This window comes from Hibiscus syriacus, unplaced genomic scaffold (assembly GCF_006381635.1).
Source record: "Hibiscus syriacus cultivar Baekdansim isolate YM2019G1 unplaced genomic scaffold, ASM638163v2 tig00110885_pilon, whole genome shotgun sequence".
Classification (NCBI taxonomy): Eukaryota; Viridiplantae; Streptophyta; class Magnoliopsida; order Malvales; family Malvaceae; genus Hibiscus; species Hibiscus syriacus.
Window position 1 is genome coordinate 388,531 of NW_024062897.1, and position 15,044 is coordinate 403,574.

Below are 15,044 nucleotides of genomic sequence, written 5' to 3' on the forward strand. Positions count from 1 at the left end.
CCGGAGGAGTGTATTTATAAACATATAAGGCGCGGTTCCTGCACCGCGTTATATGTAATTATTATATAGTGCGGACCAGGGAGTGCGTTAAATATAATTTTGGTACGGCGTATAGCGCTCCCCCTGATCCGCGCTATACCCTTACGTGGTGTATAACGCGGAGCAGGGGGCGCGTTATACCCCATGTGTAACCCAATCAGCGTATAGCGCGGTACAGGGGCGCGCTATACTCCACGTGACGCCAAATCAACATATAACGCGATTCAAGAGGCACGTTTTACTGCTACGAGTGTTAGATCAAAAAATATAATCTGATTGATGTTAAATCGATAAATATACCGATTACATGTGATTTATCGAGAAAATCACCGCCAATTAACGATCTATGTTGATTACTAAAAAAATAGCATTAAACTCGAATAACAAAAGGTATCGGTCCAGCCAATTGAAAGCGGAAATTTCAAAAATTCTGACCGTCAGATTCAGTAATAATTTTATGTGTTACAGTGCTGACTTCTCTTCAGTCCGCAGTACAACTGTGATGCAATCTTTTCAAAGATTTTACCATGCAATAAATAATAGGGTAAACTACACATTTAGTATTTTAACTATCACCTTTATTTTATTTTGATCACTTAACTACTTTTTATTTTTAAATCATATCTGACATTACGTTTTAGTTCCATTTTGGTCATCTATCGTTAAAAAATTAGATGTGTCACTATAAGATAATATCTCATTACCACTAAAACTTTTAAAAAATTATCACGTTAGTAATTCTGTTAATTTTTTAATGACGGATGCCAAAAATAAAACCAAAATATAAAATCAGGTATGATTTAAAAAATAATAATTAAATAACTAAAACAGAATAAAAGTAATAATTGGGGCGCTAAACATATAGTTTACCCTAAATTAAGAAAACTAACCCAACTCCTCAATGGTTTACTGTCTCAGTCAAAGGACATTTGTTTTCCTTTTCTTCAACTCTTTTTTCGTTTGAGAAGACACCTCGGCCGTCCGATGTTTCAGTATACCGTATGATGTGACGGTGAATCTCTGGATCAAACGGTTGAGGTTGCACCTTTATATGTGGAGCACAGATTAGGAAGACAATGTCAAAAAAATATATTTTTGACCACGTAAAAAGATTGAATTTTAGATTAGATTTAATTAAATTATAACAATGTGGATTATACATTTCGAACTTCATATATAATAATTATTTTCGAATTTCGACTAAACTTGAAGTGTATGACAAATAAGAACATTTTAATTTGTAATTGTGATTAATATTAAATTATAATTATAATTATAATTACGCTAATAATATTATTCAATCAGTAGCCATTATTGCCCTTTTTGAAGCCAACTCCTTTTATCTGTTTTCTCTTCCCTTTCACTTTCCTCCCTCTCTTTGTCCCTAAAGCTGAAAGCTTTTATTATTATTATAACATTCTTTTTCCTGGGGAGGTTTTAGTTTTCAGCACTTTTTGCCATGGATTCATATGAAGCAACCAGGATAGTGTTCTCGAGGATCCAAAGCTTAGACCCTGAAAACGCTTCGAAAATCATGGGTTATCTTCTTCTTCAAGATCATGGTGAAAAGGAAGTGATACGTTTAGCCTTTGGACCCGAAGCTCATATCCACTCTTTAATCCTCAAAGCCAAAACCCACTTGGGACTCTCTGCTTCGAACCCGCCAACACCTTCAACTCCCCTTTCTCCTTCTCCTTTCTCTTCGAGCTCGAACTCCAAGCTTTCATATGCCAGTATTGTCAATGGAAGCAGCGCCGTTTCAAATGGCAATGTCAATGAGTTCATCGATGATTACCAGTTCCATGACCATCTCTCGTTTCTGAACGACTCGAAACCAGAAGATTTGTTGGCGATGCCCGATTCTCTTTTACATAGGAGAAGCTTTTCGGTACCTGGTCCGTGTTTTGTTGCTTCTGATCATGATGTGAACTCTGGGTTTGCATGGAAACCTTGTTTGTACTTTGCCAGAGGTTTTTGTAAGAACGGTACTAGCTGTAGGTTTCTTCATGGAAATTGTGCCGATGGAGGAGCTGCACTCGTTGGTTCTCCGAGTAAGCTCAATGAGTTGGAGCAGTACCAGGAGCTGCTTAGATCGAAAGCTCTTCAGGCTTTCCAGTTCATGGCGGGGGCTTCTTCTTTCCCATACAGCAACTCTCTTAATCTCCTTCTCCAACAGCAAAACGAAGCTCATAACTATAGTACATCAGCCATGGACGCTTTGATGATGGGTGACGAGCTTCGTAAGTTCGGGTATCGGTGCCGGCCGGAAAGAAACGATTTTTCGGCAATGGGTTCAGGAGCAGCAGCTAATTCAGGTTCTAGGCAGATTTATTTGACATTCCCAGCTGACAGTAGCTTCAAAGAAGAAGATGTTTCAAATTACTTCAAGTAAAGTCACTGTTTTTTTTATAAAAAAAAAAGATTGTTGCTGTTTGAGTTTTAGTTATTATTATTCTGGGTTTAAAGATTGTTCCTTTGTATTTTCCCAGCATATATGGACCAGTACTAGATGTGAGGATCCCTTACCAGCAAAAGAGGATGTTTGGTTTTGTTACATTTGTATATCCAGAGACAGTGAAGCTCATTTTAGCTAAAGGGAACCCACATTTCGTTTGTAATTCTCGTGTGCTCGTTAAGCCTTACAAGGAGAAAGGGAAAGTCAAGAGAATCGGTTAGTAAAACAAGGCCCTTTTTTCTTTCATCTTGAATTTTGCTGCATTGTTGGTGAATTTCGATTTAGATTCAAACTTATTTAGGATCGAAAATGTTTTACAATACTCCAGAGATGTTGCTGAGAAGAAAATTGGAGGAGCAGGCTGATTTGCAGAATGCCATCGAGCTTCAAGGAAGAAGGCTAATGAACTTGCAGCTCCTTGACTTGAAGAACAACCAGCCCCAACCTCAGTTCCATCACGGTTTGTCCGCTGGTTCCCCTGTTCCTTCACCTACCGTCCCCCGTACTCCCAACAATCATGCACTTATTTTTCCAGCTGATGCCATCGATCGAGAAGTCCCTGAAGGTTAACTCCAACTTTGGTTCGACCACCATATGAACAAAGTCACCTCTCTGTTCAATTTATCAATCTGGTTTACCCTTTTTTGCTGCAGGGAACGGCGGTTGCTCGATCTCAGCTGTTTCGAAGTTGGCTGCTGCCATGAAAGACGATAAGCAGATGGAGGAAACTAGTGCAGTTTGTAATTATAAAAACAACAATGGTGATAGTAACACTAAGGGGAAGGCCAATACAGAAGAAAATGATCTCCCCGAAAGGTATAAAACTTAAATGCTAAATCTAGATAAGCAAAATAATAACTATGCCGCTTTCTGCTATCTTTTGGGTGATGGATTTCATGCTTTTCTCAGCTTGGAACACATTCTTCCCGATAACCTATTCGCTTCTCCAAAGAAATCAGCCGGTGATCACCTCACCGTTTTCTCCACCTCATCCACAGAGGCCGTAGAAGCTGACAACAAAACCGAAACCCCGGCTACATCTTGTTCTAACGGTAACTTGTAGCTGGCCAATGCTTCCGGTCTCAACATGGCTTCTCTCAAAACATATCTTCTACAAATGCCAAGGTATATCACCATCCATCGTCACTCTCCATTGCATAGAATCCAACAAAACAAGTGGAAGCTAATTATGATTAATCTTTTGTCATAAAAAGGTTTTCGCCCGGGGAAAGAACCATCGGCATGTAGCTAGCCAACAACGGAGGAAAATCGACCTTGCCAGGGTAAGAAAACACTATCAAACACCTCGGCATCGTGGTGAAATCCGATCATTTCATAAAGTTTGAACTGTTTTTTTTGTTCTAATATTTTGCAGAATCAGTGACAGTTAAGCACATACATGGAAGATTAAACCAAAATCAAAAGGTGTATAGCCAAAACCATACAACAAAGGAAAAAAATCTGTGAGACAAATCACTGAAAGATCATCATCATCATCATCAATACAAAACTACTTGCAATCAGAATACTTAATATATATGTACAAGTAATCGATAGATGACCTGATTTATGCAAGTGGGGTCTTCGGCCTTTCATTACTGGTGGCACCCTAATTACTGGACCACAGAACAAATAGTGCAGAAACAAAGAATAGTAGCAGGCTAGCAGTAACTAATAACTCCTTTTTTTTTCTCATATTGTAATTTCTTTAAACCTTTTTTCTTTTCAAAGTGGTGAAAAAAATGTACTGCATGAACTATGTCACTTTGTGTACAGAACTAGACCCCCAAGAAGTTATAGAAGTACTTAACCAGCAGCTTAACAACTATACTGATATGAGAGACCCAAAATGGCAAAAGAGTGAAAGGGTTAAAGAGCTTGACCCTGGCTTTTTTTTTTGGTGTTCATATTATTACTATTACAGTATCTGTCAGCCATTAGATTATGATGAAATAGGCAGAACTGTAAAAAGGAAAAGAAAGGTGGGATAAAAGTAAAAAAGGTTGTTCTTTTGTTGCATCATGTGATTAAAGTTAACTTTAGTGACACTTCCGTCTCATGTTGTGTCTTCTCTTTTATCTTTTTGGATGGGAACATGGATGAATGGGTAAGGGCCACAGTGTCACATGGCTTCTGACAATTTTATGAATATCTGGGTACCACTCACTTCTTCACTTTCAGCCTTTTTTTTTAACCATGATTTTAGAACCAGATCTGTTAACGAATCGATCATATTATCGGTTCACTGGTTTAACCGGTTGAATTGGTCCGATCGGTCGGAAGAATCAGACGACGTCATAATTATTTAAAAAATTAAATAAAAATACAAAAAATATTTAATAAAAAATAATTTTTTATATCACAAGTCATATTCAAAGCAAGTCATAAAATATATAAGTTAAAAACCATAAAATCAAGTTAAACAAAATGATTCAAAAGCAAGTCATAAAATATATAAGTTAAAACCATAAAATCAAGTTAAACAAAATGATTCAAATAACTACAACATAATATTTAAGGTAAAACATATTAATATAAATATAATTATATAACTATAATTAAAAAAAATTTAGGGCTAAAAAAATCATAACAAAATGATATTGTTTGGTTTAATTTAAAAAAAAAAACAATCTCACATGGCTAAGAAACATAGAAGAGCATCCCAAAAGTCAAAAGAGTAAAAATATGAGAACAAAACAATTTTACATGGCTAAGAAAAATAGAAGAGCATCCAAACTAACTTCTATAAATAATAGAAGTAATTTGACATTCAAAATCATAGAGCATTTTGGTGAGCATTGAGTGAACTATTATTTCACTTCAATCAAACTCGAATTTTAGGCTTCAATCGAGTTTCTAATTTTTTTTGAGTTCAAGCCTTTTCGAGTTCAAGTTTCAATATTATATTGCGAGTTCGAGTTGAACTTGATAATTTTTAGCTCGTGAGTTTGAGTCGAGTTGAGCTTACTTTTAAAGTTTTCAAGTTCGATTCGAGCTCAACAATACTCGAGTTCGACTTGGCTCGTTTAACAAACGCCGTCATTTGGTTTAATTTAAAAAAAAAAAAAATTGGCGGTTTTTTCTGGTTTTTAGTCGGTCCGATTTGAACGGTTCAGCGGCTCCGGCCGGTTCACTAGTAGCGGTTCAACCGGTGTAGATTAAACCGGACTAGACATTGATTCCCATTTGAACCGGCCGGTCCGGTCCAGTTTCAAAATACTGTTTTTAACTTCATTCAGGTTTATTTTTTTAATTCAAAATGAATTAATATATTATAAATTAAAAATAATTACATTTAATTGGAATAATAAATAAATTTAATTCGGGAACAGTAAAAACTGTGGTTGGGTTCAAAACAGTGATGCCGCTATCAGGTTAGTACAATATTTTCCTACTTAATTAACCATGATTTCAGCTATTTTTATTTACTTATTTAATTAAGGGTAAATTAAATGTTTAGTATCTTAACTATCACTTTTGTTATGTTTTAGTCATCCAACTATTTTTTGTTTCAAAATCATACCTAACGTTACATTTTGGTATGATTTTGATCACTCATAGTTAAAAATATTAGTAATTAAGGGTAATTTTTCAATGACATATGATGAAAATAAAATTAAAATATAACGTTAAGTATGATTTAAAAAATATAATAGTTGGATGATTAAAACGAAACAAAAGTAATAATTAGATATTAAACGTGCAGTTCACCTTTAATTAATGATAAGGTCCTTCCAATGATTAGATCAATTTAGGAATTTTTCATTTTAAGAAAACGAAGTACACAATTTATAAGTTAATGTCAAATCAATGAATATTCTTTTGGATAAGCTTTTTAGGGTAATTTATATTGAATATAATCGAATTTTAGGTAAATTATCATATATCAGTCAATATGTTAACGTTTAGTTCAGATAGTCGCTAATTTTTTTAATGAAAAAAGATTAGTTGAAACATATGAATAGTCATGTGATCATTTTGTAATTATTAATAGTCGGTGGACTCAATAACAGTACCCTATAGTCAAATGACCATTTTATAACTTTTAATAATCATATTACTTAATGAAACAACGTCCAATAATCAGAGGATTATTTATATACTTTACTCTGTATTTTACTATCTTGCTAGGTATCAAACAATAAACTTCATATATTCCATTTATATCTTTCTCATAAGCTTGATCATGTGACATTTAGGATAATTTGAGAAATTTGTATAAATGATTTGATAATGAGGGAAATTGCATAAAGTTGGGACATTAATATAATTTAGATAATATAAATAAATATGGGCAGTCCAACCAACATAGCATATGTAATGTTTGGCCTGCAATGCAAAATTGTATAATAATGTCTCCTTTGTACATATAACATACTTATAGCCACTTAATTATTGTCTATTTTCATTTTATCGATCTTTTAATTTTGTTAATTAAACTATTAACTATTTAAATATTGTTAATCAAACCATCAACCGTTAACATTTATTGAACGTAATTGTTACAAAATTATTTTATTACAATTTAATCTTCAATATTTATATATTATATCAATTTTATCATAGTTTTAATTCAAATTAATAATTTTAGTCTTAAATTAAATGATGACATATGTCATCACTTAATTAGGTAAGAAAATTAATTGAAAAAGATATAGAGAGTAGAAGGAATCAAACCAAAAGTCTTGAAAAAAGATTTAGCGTATATAAAATGTGTAATTATACTACTTATTTTAATAGTCACGTTAGTTTCTCTGTTGAATGTTAACGGTTGGTGACTTAATTGACAACACTTAAATAATTAAATGATATAATTTACAAAATTAAAATATCAATTGTCAAAATAAAAATGTACAATATTTAAGTCACAATTCTATACCATGTTTCCTGGCATCAAAGCTCTTTTGCAGCCATTTAACTTGGTTCTCCAATCCAGCATCTCTCAAGGCATTCATAGCTGAATGATACAGCCTTCCATCCAACTGAGTCCCTTCTGCTTTGATGTCCTGCAGAAGCCTCACCAACTCATCGATCCGACTCGTTTTCGAGAACACTCCGACCATGATCCCCGCCATAGCCTTATCGATCGATCCCCCGTTCAGTCTAAACTCACGGTAGAACTTCACGCACATCTCGTACTCCCTCACTCGATTGTAAGCGCTGATGATCGTCGTGTAGCTGACTTTATCCGGTGCCAGCTTCCGTCGTTTCATCTCCTTCCATAGCTTCTCCACCTGTCTCAAGTTCTTCTCTCTCCCGTGCATGTCCATCAATGAATTGTATATCCATACATTCGGTTGACACCCTTTTGCTTTCATTTTAGCCAACATCTTCATTGCTTCTCTTATCATCCATTCTTTCCCATACATTGCTATCATGCTCGAATAAGCCACGACGCATTTGTCGAACCCTTTCTCCTGCATCTCCGAGAACACCATCTCAGCTTTCGAGTTGAGACCGATACGGCAATATGCGTTTATGATCGATGCGTACGTTACTTGTCCCGGTTTGCAGCCCTGCAGAATCAGCTGCTCGTAAACCGCAATGGCAGATTGAAACCCTCTTCTTTTAGAGAATCCATTTACAATTGTACAAAAAATACAATCAGAAACCTTTACATTTGCATACTTCATGACCCTCACAACATCCAAAGTTTTCTCTAATATCCCTTCTTCCATATACATCAAAACGATCTTCAAAAACACTTCCGGATCCCTCACCATCTTCCTCTCCCCTGCCTCTTGGAATAGCTCTTCGACCACGGTTAAATTGCGGATGCCGGCGAACGAGATTATCAACGAAGAGTAAACCGAAGAAGTCACGAAAAGCCCTTTCTTCCTCATGTCTCTGAAATACTCGAGAGCTTCGTAAGCTCGACTCGATTTCGCCAATGCGTCACATAATATACCATACGCACGAGGTGCAAGCGGTGTAGAATACAACTTCCTAGTTTCAAATTCATCAAATAAGGAACAAACTTTGTCTATATCACCAATTTGCTGATAAGCTTCCATTATCAGGCAATAAGACTCGGAATCCATACATTCGATTGGATTTCATCGTTTCGAACACGGATATCGTGCTTCGAAACATATGCAACTTATTGTACCCCGCCATTGCTGAATTAAACGCAATGACAGCGAGTTCTTCGTCTGATCTAAACGCTTCAAGCAAAGCCTCGACGACCTTGAATTTTCTAGCTTTAACACAAGTATTAATCAACCTAGAACAAGTATAACCATCGGGGAAGACATTGTAACGCTTGAAATCATGCGATAGAGACATAATCAAATCCCATTTCTTGGATTGGACAAAGTACCTTATCAGAAGCTTCAACATTTGTTTCTCTGGTATGAACCCCGGGTTCTCTTTTGCTTTCTGGTAGAAATCATATGCGACATCTTCACTTGGAGTGTCTTTTAATAACCCACACAGTAATCCGTTTAGGCCTAAATTGGTGACAGGCACATTGCTGCTGCTGCTCGATGATGATGATGGATGTTCCATGATGGCAGATGGGGAGTTAGATGAAGAATTGATGTGGAAGAACGGGAAGTTTGAGGTGGGGAAGGGGACAAAGTGTAGTGTTTTTTTGCAAGGTGCAAAGAAGAGAACAGATTTTCTGGGTTTTGATGTGTAGGAGTCTGTTGAAGCTAAGGACCAGTCTGGAGAAGCGGAGATGGCCATGTTCTTTTTGGGGAAGATAAGGTTTGATGGGGAACTGTTGGGGGAGAAGCTGAACTTGTGGAGCTGAAGTAACGACATGGAAGAATGGATTTTGCCATGATCTGCATGTATTGTTCTAACCAATAGAAAAATGACAAGTGGAATATGAGCTTTATCATTTTATGATAAGAATAGAGGACTGGTTTTTGACACGTGTTCTGTTGCAGCAACTAGAAAAGCAGAGTTTGACAAGGCGAAAGCACTTGCAAGTACACAGTTGGTGTGATGTTTGATTAAAACGATGTCGTTTATTTGGTTTAGTTATATATAATTATTATTTTTGAATAGTAGTGAAATATAATTTAAAATATCTGAAAATGGTAAATATAAAATTTAGTGATTAAATTTATAATTAATTCTCTTTAGATGATTCGTTCGAATAACATAGTACGTATGTATAGATTCAGATTATTTTTTTTTATAAAAAAACCTGAATTATTATCTCAAATTTGATTTATAAACCATAAACTCGGTCTTAGCTAAAAAGAAACAGTTCATTTTCACTCCGAAAAATCTCTCCAAATTTCAGATTTAGGTATGTGTAAAATTCTGTAGTTTGTTTAATATAATTCAAGTTTATACATAAATTCTAACGTTTCCTGTAGTAATTGTAAGAGTAAAGGGAAAAAAAAAACTTTCCTGAGGTATTAGTTAATTGTTCATGATGCCAAAGCAATCCAATAACTCGCACTGCATGGACTTGTTGGAGTGCCAATGATCCGAATCCATTTCCATTGCCTTTCCTGAACTTCCTGAATTTCAGCTAACTGCACCATTTAATAATTTTCATCAGTTTCTTATTCATTTCTCTATCCTGACAAAGATTGAAGCAAGTTTTTTTTTTAAATTATATTTTTCTTTTCCCTATTTCGCCAACGAAATCGAGTTGCATGTTTAAAGTTGTTCGCTTGTTGTGGAACCCAGAAATCCTTTATTGGGAGACTTTGAACAAAATGGAACTTGCTAGAGTTTTTGCCGGCTTCCTCGCCCATGTAGGGCATTGGAAAAAAAATTTCCCCATATATGGCTCTAATCAAATTATTTCTTGAACTGAGGTTTTGCTACCGTGACTTCATTGGTCGCCAAGTGTTCTAGGTCACCAAGTGCGCCTTGCGACAAAGCCTCTTCTGTGACAGCAACTCTTCTCTCTTCCCTCACTGTTGCAGCTCTTCTCTCGCATGCATGGTCCATGCAATTCCTAAAGACCTATGGAGGTCGCCGTGTATTCCTGGAGACTATGGAGGTCACTGTAGCTATCACCATCCTTAAGCAAATAATTGTTCGACTACACTATGTGAAGAATTTTTTTTCCATTGTATTATTCAACCACTTTTGCCCTTTTTGCCTGCTATTTACAGTGTTGTAGTTTGTGATGGCATGTTCATATTGGTTTTCATTTTTCTCTTTCTTTGTATTAGCTGTTTATAAAGTTTATTATTTACCTTGTATATGGCTATGTTTTGGTTACTTAGGATAGTTAATCAGATGTTGGAAACTAGAAACATGGGTGAACCATGGTTTTAATTGCTTACTCTGCCATCTCTCAGCTCGAATATAGCTGAATCTTCAGAAAATGGAATTGGTCTTGTAGGAGCAACCTGTACATATTTGTAGAGATTTTAAAATCAGTTAGGCATGCAGGAGTATGGTCAGTGGATAGCAGGATACGAACCTTTGGGTCACAATTTTCGTTCGGATCAGGTTGTTCGTTACCCGAAAAAACTTCTTCCCTTTCTGTTTGATTTTCATTATCTTTGTCTCTGTCATGTGGGAAACCACAGTTTTTCCATCTCCATGTCGATTGGTCCTTATACCTTAGGTATACATTTCCGTCTGAACCTATCAAAAACAATTGATCCCCTTTGAAACATGGACCAGGAGGAGCAACCAAGGTAGCATCTTTGCATGGAGTGCCATGTTCCACCCAGTTCCAACCATCCCATGTATTCCAGTGATATTCAACCAGTCGACCGTCTTCTGAAAGCATGAAAAGTGACCTGTTAGTGAAAACAACGAAGGCCTCATGGCAGTTCCTGGCAACCTGGATAGAATCAAATGCTGAGATTGGTGATGCTCATGCCACAACTCTGTCACTTTGTTATACTGGTACAGCCGGCCATTCCTTCCAACAACAAACACTATATTATGCCTAAACATTTCTTGGTCTATTATGCATGCAAGTTTGGTTTCTGGAGGGTTCCGGCAATCTCTCCATTCGAACGTTCTGAGGGCAACCTACATGAAACGTTAGAATTTGGTTAGTGATACAGTTTTGAACATATCAAAGAATCCGTATTACTAGTTTTCGAAGCCTAGGTACTGGAATGACGTTTCACACTGCCATACTTTTCTGGATACTCTGAATGTGGCGATGTTAAAGGTATACTGTGAAATTGTGCACCATGGTTTTAGGTATAATATGATGAAAATAAGATGAGTCTTTACTTGAATATATTTATGTATATTAGGAGGAAAAGGAAATGGAAACTAAATAAACCATGTTATAATTAATCTGTTTGCTTTTCTGATTTTATTTGATTTCTGCATCTTACCGTGAACTGCATTAGCCTTCCAATTTTGCTCACAAAGAAGAGAGCATCTTCCGCTGTGACTTTCATTTTACCCGGCATACCATCCCAAGGAGGGCCTGCCATAACTTGCGTTCCTTTCCTCATTGCAGTGCAGTTTATCCATGCTAGCTCGTTGCTGCTCCTTTCTCTGATAAGCAAGGTTCCATACATGTCAACAAAAAATAAACTTCCATTGTAGTTTCCCAGGGAACCTCTCATAGGTGTCGGATGATCGTGTCTTAACCAGAGCCATACACTTTCAGGTAAAGATATTCAAAGATCAAACCCTCATCTGTGACGATAAAAAACGATTCACCTGCTTGCATCATCCTCAGTCGGAAATTAGTGTTGGTCCAATTATCTGGGAAACTGTATTTTTCTGACGTTTTCACTAGTCTACTCCTGGATGTGCCTGGATATAAGTAGTCCTCGTGTGCTTTATTACCCTTTTTTCTCCTTGACAGGGATCTTGTTTTTCCAGCATCATTTATTTCATCTTTTATACCTGCTATGCAATTCAAAGGTCCTCGTTCTTCTGAACAATACTCTGCATTCCATCCTTCTGTCTCTGGGGCATCTAATATTGACCAGACATACTTGGAGGATACTTTTTTTCGCATGTTAAATTGAGGTGTTGGCCCTGAATTTTCACCACCTAGGCCAGGTATATGTAACTCTGCAAGTCTACCATCGTCTAGTGCAAAGAGTGTCCTCCCATATTGATATTTTAGTCCTGCAATACCTCTTGCAGCTTTTGTATTTGGTGGATGCATATGATTCAGCCATGCTACTGAAATTTGGTTTTCTTGAGTTGTACCTGTCTTCACATGCTCAAGTTACATAAAGGGAAGAAGAGAAAATTACCTGGCACTTTTCGACACTAGTTGATTTACCTGAATGGTTTGGTATTCTATACTCAAAAACTGATCCAGTGGATGTAGTGAGATATAATGAGACGAATCTTTCATTTGGTTCATCTTCCGGCTGGGGAGTAATAGATGTCAGGTGTTGATCTTCAGGACTTCCATGATTTATCCATTTCCATTTCCTTTGATGCAGTCGTCTCTCTACCAATTTTCCTCCCTGTATATTTAAGGAAGTTCGTTCAGGGCATGTAGTATCAGTATGTTCATGTTTTGTGACTCTCTAATGTGTTATTAGTTTGTACGTATTGGTGATATGGTAGGAATTTTTTGTGCATAGTACCTTTGTTAGGAGAAACAACGATACAGAGTGATCATTCGAGCCATGTATCGAGCTCCCCGTTAATGGTACTAGAGAGCCCTCTTTTGCTGTTTCTTCACTCCGTAGATGCTTCTTCCACGATGGCCTCGAGCTCTTATCATATTCATAAAGGTCACCTGCAGAACTATTGCACCATTTCATGTTTAGCTCACGTTGGTAATATTAAAACTGAAAAACTTGGTAGACTTTATTCTCTGTACTTATGGAGAGAAAGAGAGAGCACCTTATTGTATATACTACTTCTGTTCTAATTCTTCCCGCGTCAGCAATTGCTGCGACATCTGCTGCCGATGGTCGGCCATGATTCTCCCACCTGTTCTATGTTTACAATCATAGCACATAATTCAAACTGTATATTAGAGTCTTTATTGAAATATGAATCTCATTATAGGCTGGCATATTATGAGGCATCAGTGGTAGCAATGAAAGAAGTTCCATACGTGCATTAAGACTTCGAAAGGAAAAGGTTTCTACCTCAGAGGCTCAACCTCACTGAGCTCTAGCAACAAGCCATTCTTTGTGCAGAAATAAACTCTCCTGCATCGAGTTCAGAAAAATATAGGAACTATTGGTAGAGACACATTGCTTATATATTGAAATGAAATTTGATCACGCCACTCCGTTATGTATTAATTCCCTGAAGCAAAATTCTCAGCATTGAATTAATGTACTTACACCCCATCGAACGAAACAGTACCGGACTTTATCTGAACCACTGAGCTCTGGTCTACTTCTTTATTTGTACTTAGATCAAATGCAGGCTTGAACTCCACCCAGATTGGCTGCAAGTTGTCACCCAATTGCATCTGGGAAAGGGAAGATACATCAGCCAATTATAACAAGGAATTTTGTGGTCAAATACAGGTATGTCCCTTCCTTTCTGTCTAAACAAACTGAAAAAATTATGTGCTTTGTTTTGTTGTTGGTCTTGTTAGCCATGATTGGAATCTATCCCGATACTGGTGAAGTGGTACCTGAAATTTGGCTTCACGGTGTTCTATATATGCATGATGATCAAAGTGGTTCCATGTGCTTGCTTTGTTTCTACGGTGTAGGATAATCAGTCAGCTAATAAAACGAAATTAAAACGGAAGAAGCAAAATTCGAGTCGGATGTTTAATTCCGGTGTTGGTTCTTTACTTATATATATCAATACTGTAGTTATTCTTATTTGAAAACCACAAAGAAGTTTCACTATGCAATCCTGTATAGTTTATACTGTTTCATCTAATATAAAAATTGAAGCAGTTGGTGCTTAGTGGTACCTGGTATAAGTTTCCTTCTTCTGAGATGGCAAGAATTGTCTGATTGACCATCAAGACCGAGACCGCATAACCCGCCGATATATGCAAATCATGTGGTGCTATAACCCACTGAACTCCGTTCCAGACCTCTCGTAGATAGACCCGCTTTCACCGGTCACCCAAATGGATGTCTCAGACATTTTAGTCAAGGAGATTCTTTTTCTTACAGGCAAAACTGTGTAAGAGTTTTCATCTGGTCTTCCAATATCACCATTCCTCTTGTTGTTCTGTTGGTTAGAAACATCGTTTTCGTTTCCCGAGTTATCTTCTTTGGTCCTTTTTGTTTGATCAATCAAACCCACTTTAGTACAATTATCATTAACACAAGATACAAGGTCAAAAGGGAGTTTAACTTCAACCCAGGTGTTGGATTGCTCGTGAAACTCCCAGAACCGGTCTGTTTTCTGCTCGAATCGTCTCGTAGTTTGTTGAACAAACTGTGTGCACAATGAAGCAGATGCAATAAAGACAAGGTAGCTTATTGACAAAAGGATCCAGATGAAAATCATCAAATGGGATATAGACATGGTCGCTGAAGAACCTTGGAAAAGGGAAGATGAACCTTTGGTTGTGTTCTTTTCACAGTTTGCGGTACACCATATGGACCCTAGTCAATACAGGCTATCCCGAAGTACATCGAGGACGATAACCTTCACTATTCGAAAGACTGCTGCTCCTTTCATGGCTTCTCTATTGCCATACAGA

General features: G+C 36.8%; 2 protein-coding genes and 1 pseudogene across 4 annotated transcripts; 1 reads left to right on the plus strand and 2 right to left on the minus strand.

Annotated features, from left to right (window-relative positions):
* The first annotated feature begins 1,466 nt into the window (after window positions 1–1,466).
* Window positions 1,467–4,521, plus strand: LOC120144254 (annotated as a pseudogene).
* Window positions 4,522–7,287: 2,766 nt separating this feature from the next.
* On the minus strand, window positions 7,288–9,305 carry LOC120144274 (pentatricopeptide repeat-containing protein At5g13770, chloroplastic-like). Its single transcript, XM_039158379.1, is given in 2 exon segments — window positions 7,288–8,545; window positions 8,547–9,305. Coding segments are annotated over 2 exon segments (1,899 nt in total). The 5' UTR covers window positions 9,260–9,305; the 3' UTR covers window positions 7,288–7,359.
* A 450-nt stretch (window positions 9,306–9,755) lies between these two features.
* On the minus strand, window positions 9,756–14,420 carry LOC120144209. Of its 3 annotated transcripts, none has more exons than XM_039158329.1 (10): window positions 14,301–14,420; window positions 13,711–13,841; window positions 13,510–13,572; window positions 13,259–13,348; window positions 12,997–13,159; window positions 12,684–12,873; window positions 11,773–12,607; window positions 10,893–11,455; window positions 10,753–10,818; window positions 9,756–9,987 (listed from the first exon to the last, which is right to left on the minus strand). In XM_039158329.1, the coding sequence occupies exons 1-7, from the start codon at window positions 14,349–14,351 to the stop codon at window positions 12,030–12,032; spliced, it is 1,266 nt and encodes a 421-aa protein (XP_039014260.1). In that variant the 5' UTR covers window positions 14,352–14,420; the 3' UTR covers window positions 9,756–9,987; window positions 10,753–10,818; window positions 10,893–11,455; window positions 11,773–12,029. The 3 variants fall into 3 exon arrangements, with proteins under 3 accessions (XP_039014260.1, XP_039014261.1, XP_039014262.1); XM_039158330.1 differs by having other exon boundaries at window positions 10,663–10,818; XM_039158331.1 differs by lacking the exons at window positions 9,756–9,987; window positions 10,753–10,818; window positions 10,893–11,455 and having other exon boundaries at window positions 12,330–12,611.
* Window positions 14,421–15,044: the final 624 nt, after the last annotated feature.

What these genes read in the sequence shown, in the direction of transcription:
- LOC120144209 (XM_039158329.1), bottom strand. Translation starts at nt 14,351, where the DNA reads ATGGTCAATCAGACAATTCTTGCCATCTCAGAAGAAGGAAACTTATAC. An exon ending in GAAGTAGTATATACAATAAG is followed by an intron (nt 13,160 to 13,258) that starts GTGCTCTCTCTT and finishes ATGGTGCAATAG; the next exon opens with TTCTGCAGGTGACCTTTATG. An exon ending in TAGAATACCAAACCATTCAG is followed by an intron (nt 12,608 to 12,683) that starts GTAAATCAACTA and finishes ATGTGAAGACAG; the next exon opens with GTACAACTCAAGAAAACCAA.